The sequence below is a fragment of the Mustela lutreola genome, chromosome 10 (assembly GCF_030435805.1).
Source record: "Mustela lutreola isolate mMusLut2 chromosome 10, mMusLut2.pri, whole genome shotgun sequence".
Taxonomy (NCBI): domain Eukaryota; kingdom Metazoa; phylum Chordata; class Mammalia; order Carnivora; family Mustelidae; genus Mustela; species Mustela lutreola.
Genome location: NC_081299.1, coordinates 54,667,356 through 54,685,165, shown reverse-complemented (window position 1 = coordinate 54,685,165; position 17,810 = coordinate 54,667,356). Strand labels below are relative to the sequence as shown.

The window sequence follows — 17,810 nt, the reverse complement described above, 5'->3', positions numbered from 1 at the left end:
ATTAGATATTCTGATCTGCACACCACCACCCAGTGGTGGTTGATATTCGTACCAATTTCAGCAGAGGAAGCGAAGCGAAGATTAAAGTGATTAGATAATGTGCCCAAGATCTACCTTGTGAGGTAGAGGAGCCAAGATCTGATCCTGGGCATGCACACTTGACTCCAAAATACATATTTCCTCCCCAGACCTTTTATTTATTTATTTTTTTAATCCCCCCAGGCCTTTTTTAATTAGTGATGTGAGAATCAATAAAAAGAAGTGAGAGCGAGTAGATCTGAAAGGTGAGTGTGGATATTGAAAGAGCTAGTGTACTTGGTGCAAATGTTGAAACTTTATAGAACTTTGGGGGATGAGACCACCTCAAGACAAAGCAAGCCAGGTCCATAGATAAGTTCAGGTGTGTATCTCCTCTCCATCACAAACCCAAAGACGGTCTTAGTTCTGTTCTGTTTTAACATGAAAGCAAATATTATCCGAAGATGTGATTTGATCACGGAGTTGATGTGGGACACCACCTTGATTTTTTTTAAGAACTGTTCTCTATTTTGTAAATCCAGTTTCCATACAGTCATGGATTCCTTTAATAGATAGATTCAAAGGCAACAAATCAAATCCCACCTTTAGTCACTACACAGTTTAGTCATTTAAAAACAAAACTGATCATAGTTGAGTTAATAAGACAACCAATAGCCTCATTGCAAGGTCACCTCGACTTAGGATTCTAAGTTGTAGACATTCAAATCCCTGAAGGAGAAATTTAGGGATGTTCCTGACACATTTTCCTAACTAAGTTATTGAAAAATGTTTTGATGTGGTTGACTGCTAGCTCTCTTTCAGTATCGATTCTCCATTCTTCTGCTGTTAAAAAGTTCTGTCTGGCCATACGACACTGAATTCTCTCTGAGTAGCTCTGGTCAAAGTGATGTATGTCTCTCCCAGAGCTTGCTCTCACAGGAGTTGGCAGTGAGTATACTGGTCTTTCCCCCACTGCCCTCCACCGGCTCCTAACTTTATTCTAACTGGGAGATGATGAGAGCTGGATCAGCTCCTTTGGACCCAGAGAAAAAGGGTTAAGAATAGCAGACCCATCATACCAGTCCTATATTGTTTAATTTAGATTGTTGACATAAAACACAAATAATATTCTATATTGTTTAAGTCCCTGTACTTTGGAGTCTTTTTGGTTCTGTAGCTTAGTCTACTCATTATGTTTTCAAGTCCTGTTGCCTTTAACAGTTAGATTTGATTTCTTTGCCCAACGGTATACAAAATAACATCCATAATACATAAGCCATAGTGTTTTCAGATCAAATGATATTACCACACACCAGAGATACATGTACTGGGCATAAATACACTTCAGGAAGAAATTAGATCCCTTTTATAAAAAGCTTCATTTATGTCAGCAAGCTATACATTATTTATAGCCATCTCAAAAAGATGGTTAATTTTAAAAAGTTAAATATTTAATTCTAGGAGTAAATATTTAGTAGGTAAACCCAGTAATAATGGCCGAATTGATTTTTTTCCCCACAACATTACTGGTAAGTTGCTCAATGATTCAAGGTCATTCTTGGGTCTTGAGCCTGCAAACAAGTCTGTTGTGAGCAACCCAACTGACACCTCCACTGACAAGGTGGAGAACAGAGTAAATGTGGTCAGGGAGGTGAGGTCACGGTGACAGTGACTCTGCCTGGGAGTGTGAAGGTCCGGATCTACCACGATGACCGTCTGGCTCACAGAGCACTTACTCCCTGACTTATTCCCAGTGATCTGTATCCATTTGCAGTAATTCTTACTGACCACTTTTGAGAAGTGTACTTGTGAGCTACTTGATATTTCCGGAAGTAAAATTTCACATCCTAAAGTACTGGAGGTTTGCAAATGATATTCTTGTTCCAACAACATGCCCTAGATCAGAACTTTTCTTTCCTATGAGGATCTGATGGTACATGGCTCAAAACACATCTTTATTCTAGGCAAATTATACTTTAATGAAAAAAAATCTATAGAGATACACATTTTTTTTTTTTTTTTACCTTCTGTCTTCTGTTCATCAAAAGCCGATTCTAATGGTGGACCAAAGAGGGGAGCAAGGGCCACCGTGTCATCTGTAGGCTTTTTGCTAAATCACATAGATTAAAACAAAACAGAGAGAAAGGGAATATTAATACTAAAAAGATAGACAAGCTTTCAAATATTTTTCACGGTGAGTCAGATAGACATGTGTGTACTTGTGTACATATGCAGGCATGTACGCAGGCCCCCATGGGGCTAGAAAGTATACGTAAGAATGTCAAATGTATTATGGACCAAGAGAATCACTAGGAGATTAGATCCCTGGTTCTCAATGGGAAACTAAAGAGATGGTCTAGTAGAAATGAGTTGAAAAAGAAAAACTCTTTCAAATCATCATGATTCTCTATACCTAGAAGAGGTAATACTAGACACAACAGTTTGTTTCAAAGCACCTTAGTCTCTTCAAATCTCAAAAACCATTTACATTTGTCCTTACCACATCTCTGTATTGAGCTAATGCCCTTGATGATTAGTGAAAGTCAGGCATAGGGAGGTTAAATGACAGGTCACCCAAGAAGGTTGTATTTGAATCAGAAACTAGGTCTATTAGTTTCTAATTACCATCCTGTCTCCCCAACCAACACACACAATAGACTAGCTGTAATCTCCTAATACCTTAAACATAGGCTATTCCAGAAAAAGAAGAACATTGAGAAATCAAGGGGAAAGGAGGGAATAAATTAAAATCTTACCCTTCCTCCCAATCATTACTTAAACTGATTATAAACAAAAGGCTCCATAATCTTCACTTCTTCCCAGACCTGATCCCCCTCATTGATCCAGATGAGTTCTGTGTATGAGTGTGTGTGTGTGTGTGTGTGTAGTAGGAGTTAAGAGGTTGAAGAAAGAGTGGGGCTGGAGAGGGAGACAAAATGAAAAGGATCCAACTTTTAAATAGAAATAGTAGTCTTGGGTGCCTGGGTGGCTCAGTGGGTTAAGCCGCTGCCTTCGGCTCAGGTCATGATCTCAGGGTCCTGGGATCGAGTCCCGCATCGGGCTCTCTGCTCAGCAGGGAGCCTGCTTCCCCACCTCTCTCTGCCCGTCTCTCTGCCTACTTGTGATCTCTGCCTGTCAAATAAATAAATAAAATCTTTAAAAAAAAAAAAACGAAAGAAAGAAAGAAATAGTAGTCTTCCTGGAAAACAATCCTCTTTTGTACAATATTAACCCAAAGAACACACAGTGCAAAATACAATGCTTTGCTAAAGACAAAAAAACAAAATAAAAGATTCTTTTGGTGTATGACAGGTGCAATGTATCATGAAATTGAAACCAACTGAACAGAGTATTCTTCATAGGGCAATACAATCATGTACCCCAAACACCAAAAGACCTCTTCACACAGACTCCAACCCTCCCATCAGTGAGGCACCTGCACATGTCTGATAGTCACTCTAGGTGATTACACAGTACTTCCCCCTATGGATCTCTCTCCAGCTGCACTTGTGAGAAATGGTAACATACCTGAACCATGCTATGGACTTAACATATGAGCAGAGCCTTTACTAACAGAAGTTGAAAATTCAGCCTAAAGGAGATCTGCTGAATTATTAACAAGGAATGCTTGCATGATGCCTTCTAGGAAACACAATTAAAGCCTTCCATGCTCACCTTACAAGTTCCGGCGTTGGTGTGGAACGCCTGGGTCTCGCCACTTCTTCACCTGATGTACAGGACAAAGAAAGCTTTTAGGCATACTCTTACTATTTCTTTCTCCTATGTCTTATGAGCTATGTTTGGAAACACTTAGAGATTTAAGTTCCATCAATAACCAACTCAATATGAAAATTTTGCAAAACAAACCCTCTACTTGGGCAGTGTAACAGCCACATATCAAACATATGTAGTACCATTTTATCTGGCATTTGGAAAGCCTAATTAACCAAGGAATTACCATGATAAGCTGTCAAACAGAAGAGCTGGATATTGCAGAGTTTACCGGAGTAGCCTACCATTCTTCGAATGTCTGCCGCCTCGAGCAGTTCCGCTTTCCAATTACCATAAGAGAATACTAAGCCAGGCCATATGTACATAGTACAGGAATCCAGCATTCTTTGCCTGTTCTTTTCTTGAAATGCCAAGAAAATGTTACATGAATTTAGAATTTGCTAGAATGTGCTATATGCAGCAGAGGAAAATCATGCCCTACATAAATTATAACCTGTATTATATCACTTTGGTTGACTATAATTTTTGTATCCGATAACATTAGGAATGGATTAGTTGCATCTATCTTCAGGCCCTTCTGCCCTTCTCCTCTCCCCACCCCTTCAGCAAACACACACTTGATCAACTTTATTTGTAAAGGCAAATGATAAAGCAAGAATTGACAAATCTAGGAAGAAGATTGCAATGTTTTTCCAGAAACATATTCATTTCAGAATTTAAATATTAATCACTCAGAACCCACGAGGCTCCTTTATCATTACGAGATTTCTTTGCTGTAAAAGTAAAGCATTCATGAGCCTTAAAAATCAAGCCCAAGAGTGTATAATGCAAATATATATACATATGCTCTAAGAGCCAAGGAACTATTTCTCCTTTTAAATTTTACTCTATTTCTGGTAGCTAGGATATACTTACTGGATAAGTTCCTTTTAATTGCACCCTAGAATTAGAAATAGACACTATAAGGTTTAAGACCACATATATGTTATGTACAATATGTATATTTCTGTCATTGCAATTCAACTGAACTCAGAAATGCAGATGGGGATAAATGAAATCTTTCTCAGAACTGCATTCAAGTTGGAAACTGTAGATACACACATATAAATCAGTTTTTCATTTTACTCAAGGATTATAAAGGGAGGGTAATCATAAGTCTCCTGAACCAGAAAAACCCCTTACCTGGGTAGATTTGGCAAATTAAGCAAACACTGAATAGTCTATTAAAAAAAAAAAAAAAACCAAACTTGAAGTCTATCAGAAATAAATCCAAGATTAATATATGTTTATATGTTTGATGTTTGAAAATAATAGAATGTATTCGGAGTATTTTCTGCTTTTATCAGGGTAGGGGTAGTCCATGAATTGTTAGTAAAAATAATCATTATTCTACTAATGTTATTTGTAAAGATCTACTCAACAAATGTTAAAGGGAAGGAAAACTTGTGGAGGCATGGGCCCTGGATATTCTGCTGTAATCAGGGGCCAGGGAATTCCATTCTCTCCAGCTGCCCTCCCTACCCCAATTTTTTCCACCTGCCTGCCACAGGGCTCTCTGCCACCTGGAAGTCATTCCTTTAGATCAAGGCATTGTGATACTGTAGGAATACAAACAGCCCTGACAGGAATAATTTGAGAAGGTCATGCCTTGCTCTTATAATACCCTAGCAGAAATTTATTTCCATCACATTTCCATCATGGAAAGATTGATTAGAAAAAAAATCTGATTCAAAACTGCTCTGAAGTCTTCTAAGCATGGGATGCTGGCAGAAAAGGAGAGCCCTAGACAAAGAGCATCATGGGTAGGACATGACTGGAGAGGGCTTGCCTTAGGAGAATGGTGGGGACTGGTGCTGGGGGTGGGAAAGGGCAAGTATTGGAAAGTATTCCAGAGGGTGTGCCCAGGGCTTGGTGGCTGGTCACAGGTAGATCTCTTCTGTCACTTGGCAACATTAACAACACAGGACCAGACGTAGAGTCTCTGTAACAGACCTGGAAGAAACTTCTTATCTTCTTTCCTAGGACTTATTAGAATTTTCTGTCTCATTTTGAGCTCATTTAACAGTAGAGGGGCAGTTTCAATCTGAGCAAGAATTCACTAGATGTTTTCTAGTGAATGGCTCAATTTTTCAAACTTTATTTTCTGCTTGTCTTGCCTAATAACACGATCTGCGTATCTGTCCCATTATAGAGAATTATTCCATTATTAGAAAAGATTTTTTAAATAGATATTTATTTTATTTACTTTAATGAATAAACATTTTAAATTCATATGTTTAAGCTAACATGTTTATTTAAACTAATAAGCATTTAAATTAAATATAGTCATTAAATCAGCTACAGTCATTAGTATGGGAGTTTGGATACAGGTTGGCTTTTAGAAGATAAGGCTCTATGGACAAAAATAAGAGATCAAATCATCTAAATGAATTAAAATGTTTTTCTTGCTTTCAGAGCCTCAGATGGTCAGATTTTCTTATGGGTGTGTAATAAAGATACCGAGTAGCCAGCCACAAGGTCATCAATGAGGGAACCAGATTCATCTAGAATTACAAGACCTGAAATCCAAGAGATAGGGGACCCCAGAGGCAGTATTGAAGATCTTTCGGCTCCCTATCTTACCCTTTTTATTAAAAATGTAATGCGTATGAAACCGAAGAAGGTACAAGACTTCTTTTGTACTCAGTGGTTCCAGGTGTATTCATGCATTCAGTAGCTGTTTATTGTGGAGAGGATCTAAGCAAGAAGGCCAAGTAATATTCTTATTAAATACTCCTCATGAATAAACAATCACCAGTTAAGTGCAAGCAAGGTACGGCAAGAAAACTCTGTTGTTGAGACATTAGGAAGAAAAAAACAATATCACTTTAGAAAGGAACAGATAATGGGAATGCTCAGCAGCAAGTCAGCGGCAACAGACAAGAACATGGCCCCAGTCAGCTGGGTCATGCATGCAGCTCTCTGGAGGCCTGGAGCGGCAGCGTGGCAAGTCTAGAACAAGGTTAAGGTTTTGTCCACCACACAAACCACAGTCAGGAAAAAGCCCATTGAATTAAAAAGTCGTCTCCTTTCCAAAGGACCCCATTTTCCTCTTTTTAGTGATTGTTGCTTACATGTATGTTGTGAATAAATCACCTTCATTTTTAATTAATTTCCTCTTTTTTCTTTAAAAAAAAAAAAAAGAACTTGTCATAATCTGAAATGTTGCCTATATGCTGGGGAGGAGTCATTCACACCCAAACAGCAGTCCCTGGGCGTGTTGCCTTTGATCATTGGCTACATGGTGGAAACAGAGAACCACCGGCTTTACCAGCTGGGGCAGACTAGTGGCCTCACCTAATGATTATTCAAACTGGCATAGGCCCAAGGGCATTGTTTTCAGTCCCATTTCCCTGTCACAGAGGGGGTCATTTCAAACATAGCAAAGACCTTTCTCTTTTTGTTGCTTTTAATTCATCAGACTCTTCACCCTGGGAAAAATGACCAAGATTTCACTTGGAGCAATGCAAACTCATAGTGATTCGACTTCGGCTGGTGAAATAATAGATTTATGTGACAGAGAGGAGTGTTGACCTGAAAACATCTCTCTTCCTCCCAAGATGGAAATTATGATTATATATTATTATGTAATATCAGTATACTAACCAAAGTAAATTGTGGTCCAGGAACTTATCTTAAATTCAGGCTTAAAACAATGTGGCTTAAAAATTGTTTCCTTACTTTCCTTATAGTTTTCTTAGTCTTTAGTATCTTTTTGCTGTAAACTTCTACGTGCTTTCTGGCCAGTCTCCAGGCCTTGCATACACACATATACACCCCCCCCCCCACTACACACATTGTTCAAATTTGGCACTAGGGGTTGGGTGTCTATGTATTAATTTAGTTTATTGTGGAAAAGTGTTCCGATAATTCTAAAATATGCTCTTGATGCTTATAGGACCAGAGGCTTCCAGCCAGTAAATGTAACTCATCTGCTTCATTCATACTGAGTTACCATAAATTTAATGGGAAGCCAAACCTGGCCACCTCACCCTGGCAACATTTTTCTCTATACACGTTCAAGGTAAAAATGTTGAGAGTTCTTACCGGGCTGCGCCTCTGTGATCAGCAAAAAGGAAGAGAGAACAGATACCTAGTCAGAGAATGATGGATCAGTCAACAGGATTTGGGTAATAGAGGACTTCATAAACAGCCAACCAAACATACACTCCAAGTAACCAGGCCAAAGGAAAACAGGCAGTCATCGTGCCTGTGGCTTATTAAACCATAAGGAGGTTTGGCGAACCTTAAAAGAAGCTCTCTGTGGTACAAAGTAGCTTCGCTAGTGGGGCGTACCATTTCAGTGATGGGCATGCAAGAACAAGAAAGAAACATCCAAGAAAACTTCACTGACAACTTTTCACGTTTTGTCATAAGGAGTTTCTCTCCAGATTATTTGCAGAGGAGGTTTTAGAGACTAGGTATGACAGAGAAAAGTAGATTTCCACACACGACGGGGTGTTGCCAAATGCCATAGGTGTAATTCATTTCCCACATGATTTGGACTAAATTGGAGCCTCCCCAAATCAGAGAGCAGGGGTAGAAAGACCTCTTCTCTGCCTGGCTCTTCTCTTTGGTGTACTACGGCACGAATGCTGATGAGGACTTTTTTTTTTGGTAACTATTTGTTCTTGGCCTGGTGATTTGGGCAGCCTCTACCAAAGGGTAGAGCTGTGATGGGAAGGGAGAGGAGCCCCTAACAAGGACAGATGGCAACAATGCAAACTGCCCAGCATCAGTAGAACAGTGGTGAGCAGGCGATGTCTGGAATAACACAAAGAGCAGACATAGGACTTCTTTCTTTCACTTCTCACACCTGGATTATGACTGCTATCGGACCCCAACAACCTCTGGTTACTCTCCCTCTCTCTTCAGAATTTTTCTTCAGTAACAATCGTGGCTATTTTGTGAGTGGGGGAAAAGACGTTGCTTCAAGTTTTGCTTTCAAAATATGAAGATACTAAAGGCTACCTGGGACCCAGTATTGCCCAAATCCCCAAACCCAGGCCAGGAGCACAAACATGTAAGTATCTAGAAGGTTGCTCAAATGAAAAGGACTGTTCTACTCTAGGACCAGACAGGAAACAAGCCTCTGGTGTTTTATACCTGGGAGGCCTCCATGCATATCCGGTCCAATGGTCTATTGATAAAGAGGGGGAATTGAGTCTCTAAGATCCACAGCTAGTGAATGGGTTGAACCAGAGACTCTTACATTATATTGTTGGAGGGCTCCTAAAGCAGAGAACCATGAATGGTTACTTCCTGTTTTGAATGTTTTGTAACAGAACTCATTATTTTAGGCATATTTACTCTTGTCAATTTTATTTCTAATATTTTAGAGTTTCTCATTTGCCTGATTTTCCAGGTTCTACTCTACGTTGTCTCCACCTTTCTTATACATTTGTCGGTTATCTGTGGATGTAATTTATATAAAATCAGAGAAAAAACATTCATGAATATATATTCCTGGGCTTAAGTTCTTTTACTAATTCATACTGTATTTTGAGAGGAATTCAGTATTTTATATGAAAATTTAGACTTTATAATTCTTTTACTGACCAGACTAAAATTCTTCTCTAAGAAGAAAATGTGGGAATTTATGATTTTAACTTCGATCTCATAACAAAAAATTCACTTTTAAAAGTAACAAACTATAGCAAAGAGAGGATTAAAAGTGACACAAATTTCCCTAAGATGAAATTATGAAAACTAATGCAAAATAAAATGCACATCGTACCCATAGAGGTAGAACCTTATATTCAAAGAAACTTTCTTAAGATTATAGAGACCACTTTTTAAAATAAATTGTCATATTAACTTATACAAATTAAGCCATATTTTAGTCTCCAATGAGTTAAAAACCTATATTTTAATTAAAAAATTTTTTATAAGTGTATTTTCTCTTCCTTATGGTTTTCCATTTATTTATTTATTAACATAAAATGTATTATTTGCTTCAGGGGCACAGGTCTGTGAATGAAACATCCGTCTTACACAATTCACAGCAATCACCATAGCGTCAACAGTTCCTGTTTGTATTTTTTTTTTCTAGCAAAAGACAACATCATAAGATAGCATTTGGCTTGCTGGAGGGAGGTGACGGGAGGAGGGGGTAAATGAGTGATGGGCCTTGAGGAGGGCACCTACTGGGATGAAACCGAGTGTTGGATATAAGTGTTGAATCACTGAATTCTACTCCCGAAACCAACACTTGACTGCATGTTAACTAAGTTGTTTAAAAAAAAAAAAAGCATTTTGTAAACTCCACTTGGAAAATGCTTTTTATCTGGGGAAAACTGTTCAAATTCATGCAGTCACAAGCATGAACACAGAAGGACCAGCTAGAAGCTGTGGAGAGGTCAGACCTAGGAAACCTCAAAGCCCATAATTAAGAGCTATTTGAAACTCTCGAAAGAAAAAGAATTCTACACATCAGACTGAAGGGCTCCGTATACATTATTTATCACCAGTAAGGTGCATAAAACACCTGTAGGCTCCGCTGAACAGCAATTTTGACAGCAAAATCTATGAACTGGAGAGGAGGGCCTTTGCCTGTTTTTTATTTTACTCCCTCTCCTCTCATTTTCCAAGATCTTTGAAGCCTTTAGTGTTTTATCTTTGTTCTATCAATATATAGAATTTGCTTCAAAGGTGGAAGGAAAGTCATTTGTATCCCGTCTTGGTATATTCTGGTTTAGATTTTTTTTTTCTTTCTTTCTTTCTTTTTTTTTTTTTTTAGAGAGAGAGAAAGAGAAACAGTGAGAGAGCTTGTGGTGCAGGGCCAGGGAGGGGAAGAAGGAAAGGGAGAGAGAGAATCTCAAGCAGGCTCTAGGTCCATCATAGAGCCGCCCGTGGGGCTCAATCTCACAATCCTGAGATCAAATTTTGGGACCTGAGTCCAAATCAAGGATCAGACCCTTCACTGACTGAGCTACCCAGGCAAACCCTGGTCTTGATGTAAGCCAAACACTACACGTTGAGTGGCAAACTCAGAAGCGTACAGGGCAAGGAGAGGGGTGCCATTGGTAAGGGCAAGTCTTCACGAAGCTCTGGGGAATTCACCATGACTCAGGAGCTCCCATGCCTTCCTGGCAAAAATTTGGGCCTAGTGCTGCCAGATCTTCAAAGTTGTTGAGAGAGAAGAAGCATATCCTGATTTTTTTTTTTTTTTAAATTTCAAACATTCTGGTTTATAAATGGGGCTAAAGTTGTTTTTAACTGCACAAGCAAACAAAACACTTACTCCGCTGTTCAGAATCTGCAGGTGGCCAATCTGTCTCTGATTGCAGGGATCTGTGTCACATATAATAAGGTCTCAGTAAATTTTATCTACTATTCTTATTACTTCATCTGATTACTCAAACAGGGACTTTGCAATCGGTCTATTCCCTTTCTGAACAAATTGCCTGTGTTTCTATTTAAATATTAATTGCTCAATTCCTAGATTTCTCTTAATCCTCGGATACATTCCGGAAAAGGTTTTGGCAACATTTATTATTCCCCCATTTCTATTTTGATGTTCAAATAAGAGATAACTCTTACTTTGTACCTTGAGGTTATTTTCCAAAGTGGGTGTACATTAATAATTTATAATTTGGTCACTAGAATGAAGATCTTGGGTTAGAAGATATTGTATTTCTAGAACATATATAATTTGCAAATATGCCTCCCTAAAATAATATTTCAGCCTATGTCCTCATAGTTTCTGCAGTGTCCTTATTCCACACCAGTTTTGCTTTGTTATTTTTTGCACAAAAGAATTAATTTTAAGTCCGCCTACTGGAATACCTTAGTCTTAGCCAATGAGGGTAAGTGTTTTAAGATATTTATAAAAAGAAGGAACCAAACACAATCTGTCTTGCTCATCAAAATCACTAAGTCAGCCTCAGGTTTTGAAGTTTTACAAGATGCTAAATTCAGTGCTATGGGGAACAGGAGGAAAATGCATGAAAAGCTACCAAGCACCAAACAAATATTTTTATATAGGCTAGTAATAGCAAATTCAGTGATTCATGTTAGAGAATTTTCTAGGAAAGAATTAGAATATGTGATCATTATGCATATTATTTTGATTCCAGCCCATTTTCTTACTTGCTTTTTAATGCTGATGGGGAAGGCCAGCTATCAGGCAAGCCCTTAACCCCTACCCCCATCCCTAGTAGGTCTTTATCTATATTTAAATTCATTCTTGTATCCATTACAACTCAGACTACAGTGAATACCTATCATGTCCAATAGAACCTAGTTGAGAGGATCTTCTGAAACGCCATTTGGGAAGAGAAAATAAAGACCTCGCTACTAACCAAGATAGTCATTAAGACTCAACCAGACTGAGCAATCAACAAGAGGATTTCCAAAGGAAAATGAGGCCAGGGAGTGACAGGAGGACTCGTCCTTAAAGACACACAACTCAAAATGACAAGGCTTACTTGCAATTAAAATTGAAGTAAGGACAATGGGGGAAAACCAATGAGGAGGAGAGCTTTTTGGGGTTAAGTTCACCACGGGTTAAGTTCAGGCCACCCAACTGAGTCAATTTTTGAAGTGGCCAAATCTGGATAATTCAAAGATTCAGAGTCAAGAATAAGGGCATTTGGCAAAATATAAAGAAAGGCTATTAAAGCACACCAACCAAATTGTATGCCACGTAGCATGTGATACAATAGAGACGCTCAATTACTCAGAAGTGGCCATTCAGTTTAGTAGTAGCTGTAGTAATAGTAATAATAATAATATGTTTATTTTATTTTTAGAAACCAAAAGACTTGGGGTTTGTACTTTGATGTGTTTTAGTATTTTGATCCCATTTTTGTTCTTCTGTGTCTTCCACTTCTCCTCCCTCCTATCACACAGACTTGCCACGGGTGGGGTAGCCTGCAGGTGGTACAGAGACTGCCAGGCTGGGGGCAATGCACGGGATGACATATTGGAGCCCTTACTGCACCATCCACTTAGGTGCGTTAAGGGCAACCAACCACCAACCATTTCTCAGTGCTTGTTAACGTGGAAACACAGATTTCCATGATTTTCTGTGGAGAGGTTACCCGTGATAGCTGAGCCTTGGCATGCTGGAAACACTTTCCCAATATACCAGGTAACCGACAAGAGAACATTGAATTTTTTTTTTTCTAGTAGATCTATTTCATCGTTGCTAGAAAAAAAAAAAAAAAGATGTAGGTACATCATAGCAGATTCATGCTACCACTAAAAATCACCCACTGGTACTAAAAAGGAGTGTGGAAGAGTTGCTTTGCACTTTATAAAGATCCTCTTTCTCTGTCTCTTTGACAACTCTGGAAGCAGATATTTTTCTGATTCGCTGAAAAATAAAAGAAGGAAGACAACTTCCCTCTTCTAGGCCAGCTTCACAAGCCTTCGTTTGACGGATGCTATCATGTTGGGCATTAAGCCAGAAATTAACTTAAAAGGTTTGCCTAGCTCATGGTATGTATATGTAGCTTGACCAATCCAAGGGGAAGCTGCAATAAATGAAACTTCATACCTAAAATATTTAATCATATGCCTTTGATGGAGGCAGAGGTGAATCTTCCCAAAATTACACCATGGCTCTTCATAACAGACTTATAAAATCACTTAGCAACCGACTTCCTTTTTACCCCATGGGGCATAATTAGACCTTGTCCTGGTTCACGAAGGTTTGTTTTTAAAATTCAAAATCTTGTTTAGATGTTAAACACAGTCAGTCATTATGCCGATGATGAAAATGAATAGAAGTCACATTTGGCCAAAATGTGGAAAGGACTTGTTTCTTACCGGACTTTTCCTCTAGAAAGCGTAGGCATGAAGAAGAAAAAGAGAAAATGAGAGAGGTGAAATGTATTTTCAGAGAAACAGATATGGCTCAGAATAATCCTCCTCAAAGCAGCTCTCAAGGTACTGCTCTTCTAACGGCTTTCTCTGGGCATCTGACATAGTCATTCCCAGGTCACAGGCTTTAGCTTGAAGGGTGGCAGAACATGCACCCCCAAATCTGCTGCTTCACTATATTGATGATTTTTGAACTGTAAGCATTTGAAAACGGTAAATGCAAGGAGACTCTTTCTCTGATCGACCCTAATCTACCTAGAGATATATTGAGAATTGTCATAAATCCTCTTCCCAGGAGTGTTATTGATCAGGGAGCCCTGAGTCTTAGCGCAAGTGAGGAGACCAGAAGTCAATACCTCACCGAAACAAATCTGATCACACAATATTCTTCCCACCTATTTTTCCTAAAGATCAGCTGCTCTCTCTTCAGAGGCCTATGTCCCCTCCCTTTCTCTACATAGCGGTATTTAATTCAAGATTTTAAAGCCACCTCTTTAAGTTACTTTATTTTTCTGGGGTCTCCCACGTATACATGAAATGTACATGCTACTACACTTCTGTATGTTTTTCTCTAACCTGCCTTTTCATTAGAGACCCAGCTGAACACCCAGGTGGGTAGAGATCACATTGTGCCTCCCCTACAAATTCAAGCTATAGAAGGCATTGGTGTGGCCTCCCTTGGAGACACTCTAAGCTCTCTTTTGAATGCTTTGCTTCTAGCAAATAGATTTGTGCCTTGAAAATAGAAAATTTTGCTTTGTGATATTGAAAGGATTTGGAAGATGTCATTATTGCAATACAGTTGAGCATGGTCATAAACCTAAAACATGAGACTTTCCAGTAGCTCCAACTTTGTCAGGGAACCCGGTACCTGTCATCTCCTTTCAGGATACCCTGGCTACAGTCACCAATTCTTCCATCCCACTCCCCATAAACAATAGCAAATTATTGTCCCAGTGAGTGGTCCCTGGCCCTCTGGGAAAGCTCTTTTATTTCTTGAGCAAATGTCATGGTGAGGGCCTCATCCCTGGTAGAAAGCTGTGCTCCATGAGCCTTCTGTGCACACTTCCTAGCTGATGGTCCCATTTCCACTTTCACCCCCTAAATTCATCCTCTGCACTACCTGCAGAATTATTTTTCAGAATAGTGAAGTGAATATATTACTGTGTCCTTAAAGAGCCTCCCAATTATTCAGAAAATAGAACACACGCTCCATTCTACGTCAGTTGTGCCTTCACGATGGGCTCTAACTTACCCTCACTCTTTATCTCCCACCCCCCACCTCCCACCTATAGGAAGCCCACACTTAACCGCAGAGGCTCCTGGCCATCTGAATGCTGAATCACCTCACTCACTTCCCTGCCTTCTGCTCAGGCTGCCTCTATAGCCCTCAGTCACAAGTTTACTTATTCTTCGGGGCCGTGACCGTTTCTTCCATGAGGCCTTCCCCAAGCTTCCCCATTCAGAATGGGTTGTTCCCTTTTCTTGTCTGATCACAGCACATTCCTTTTCTTCACAATAACCACGTATAATTAAAGGTCTTTCTGTTTGCCTGGTGTTTATTAGCCTTGGGGGAAAACAAAGGTCCACATTGCTAGCATATTCTTTGCAGTTCTTATTGTCCTGTGTCATTTAGGTGTCTCCACTCCATTATTGCTCACAGTAATGGTCACGAATGGACTCTCTCTGGTCCCAAACATAGTGCTAGGGACACAGGAGGCATTGGAAGCAGGTTTAGTAATTCCCTTTTGGGGGGCCATTAAAACACTAGAAAATGTTTGAAGCATCATGTCTTTTAAAATACAGAAAGATGAATTGCACTCTGAAATAAAGTTGAATTGTATATGCCTCAAGGGATGTGGCCCCAGTTGTAATGTTCCTTCACCAGCTCCTCTAAATGTTTCACTTAGCTCCCACTTAACTGTTGATCTCTCTGCCATTAGTGACCCCAGGGGCGAATATATGTCACAAAGGTTCTCAGGAACTAGCACTGCTTTGCACAAACAGTATGTGATCTGATCTCCAGGGCAGAATGTTCTCTTATAGCCAAAAACTAATGCTTCAGGGTCAAGATAGGGGCTGACTTTCAGCCCCAGACCCTTGGTAAGTAACACAGAGAAATGAAAATTATTAATGCCCATGTTTGCAACCTACAGACAAAAAGAAATTCTTGGGTTAAAATCAAATAGCTTTAATGGAGTTGTCCCTGGAAAGAGGAGCAGGAGCTTTTCTATATTTAAGTTAGTTTAACCACTTATTTTCTGGAGGTCTTAGAGCAAGATGTCCTGTGCCTTAATTCAGTAATTTCTAAGGCAGGGCTACAGATTTGTTGTAGGAATGCTGTGAGGATCAAATATTGTGGATGATATTGACAGCTAATGTTTACTGAAAACTGCTACTGATTTACCTTATGCAGTTGGTGTCCTTTTACCACTGAGGAAAAGGAGGTTCAGATGAATTCTAAGACCACACAGTTACAAAGAATCAGGGCTGGGACTGGTTTCCAGTTAATCTGCCTCCCCTGAGCCTGGCTGGGCTGGGCCCACGGAAGAGACCAAGTTCCCTAAAGAGATTAACCCAATTTCAGAGCCTTATCAGCATTGGGATCTAGAAACAACATAGCTAAAAGCTCACAGATCACAGAACCTGGAAAATAACCTTGGATCTTTCCAAAGGAGAGTTACATAGATCATGTCTATCTATCATAGCAGGTCTCAAGGGATGAACTTTTCAGAATGTGAGTTTGTATTTCTAGGTATGATTTCAGACATTGGAATTAAAGTCTGATTAGAAGGTAAATTTCTTAGCCTTTTCTTAGAATTAAATGTGTTATATTGAATTAGAATCAGAAGAATAAACATGAACATACAAATGATAAGGTTCTTTTCTCCTCCCCACACCTTCTCATTCCAGGCTTCATGGTGATTAAAACTTTTTTTTTTTTTAAAGATTTTATTTATTTATTTGAGCGAGAGAAAGAGCATGAGCAGAGGGAAGAGACCAAGGGAGAGGGAGAAACAGGCTCCCCGTGGAGCAGGGAGTCCGAAGTGGAGCCCAATCTCAGGACCCTGGGATCACAACCTGAGCCAAAGGCAGATGCCCAACCAACTAAGCCACCCAGGTACCCCAGGCTTCATGGTGATAAACCAATATATTGTTTTGCTTTCCTTGTTAGCAGCTGCCGACACCTAGGCTATGGCATCTTGGCTTAAGGATTTCTTCAGAATGTTAAACAAATAAATAAAGAAAAAAAAAAAACCTATAAGACAATTCTCCTTTGGGGAAAACAAAGATATTTCTTGATTTTAAATGAACTCATAGCATCAGAGTTCATTTTTAACTGTGGTAAAGATACTAAGAAAATTGGAAAAGAGATATATACCTTTAGGTACACATGTACATAGAAACAGAATGAATGAATTTTTGGACTAGACAAAACATATACCTAAAATATAATCCAGTGAATCATCTCTAGTGCAGGGATTTTCCTGTGCTAAAGCCTAAGAAAGTATCATTCTTTAACTTGCAAGCCTTGTTGAAACGTAGCTCGTCCTTATCCTAAATCACTTTCTTTTGCCAGCAGTCATTCAAGTTAGGTCTTGAAGCCTACATTTCTGCATAAGGGGCTCAAAACCAGCAGCATTTACAGTAGAATTTAAGACCCAGAGCCAAAGCTAACAGAGGTGAATGAAGAAAAGTATACACCAGAATTTAGTGATCCTTGTCCAGAGGTTTTGTGCTCTAAATTCATCCCTGCACTCTTAACAAGGAACTGGCTGCCATGAAAATTTTTGGCTTCAAGCTTCATAAGAATGAAAACAAAACACAAAAAACCAAGTCTCACCTATAAACTTCTTAGAAGTCTGCAACTGTTTAACCTTACATATAAGATGGCTATATTTTGGATCTTTATATTTAATGAATGAGATTTTATTATAAATATAACCACTTCTTATCATTTGTGTCTGGCAACAGAAGCACAAGGATAATTTATTCATTTATTAAACCATTAACAGATATTTACTGGGTGCCTAATAAAAACCAGACACTATTCTAGACATGGGTGAACAAAACAACAGGAACAATAAACAAAAAAAAACTCTGATGAGCTTATTCTGGGGATCAGAGGAAGGAGATAGACAATAAATAATAAGCATAACAAATGAAGCAAAATATTTGGTATTTTAGAAGAT

At 39.1% G+C, this 17,810-nt stretch overlaps 1 protein-coding gene across 13 annotated transcripts in view; it reads right to left on the bottom strand.

Annotated features, from left to right (window-relative positions):
• SGIP1 (SH3GL interacting endocytic adaptor 1) overlaps nt 1-17,810 on the bottom strand; it is a 213,359-nt gene that overhangs the window by 77,232 nt on the left and 118,317 nt on the right. For 12 of the 13 annotated variants that reach the window (XM_059135758.1, XM_059135762.1, XM_059135759.1 and 9 more), the window contains 3 exons: nt 4,666-4,690; nt 3,694-3,745; nt 2,043-2,128 (listed from right to left, as the gene is read on the bottom strand). In XM_059135758.1, coding sequence (XP_058991741.1) covers nt 2,043-2,128; nt 3,694-3,745; nt 4,666-4,690 — 163 coding nt within the window. Of the gene's footprint in view, nt 1-2,042; nt 2,129-3,693; nt 3,746-4,665; nt 4,691-7,836; nt 7,849-13,563; nt 13,576-17,810 lie in introns of all 13 variants that reach the window. The other variant, XM_059135771.1, reaches the window with a different exon arrangement.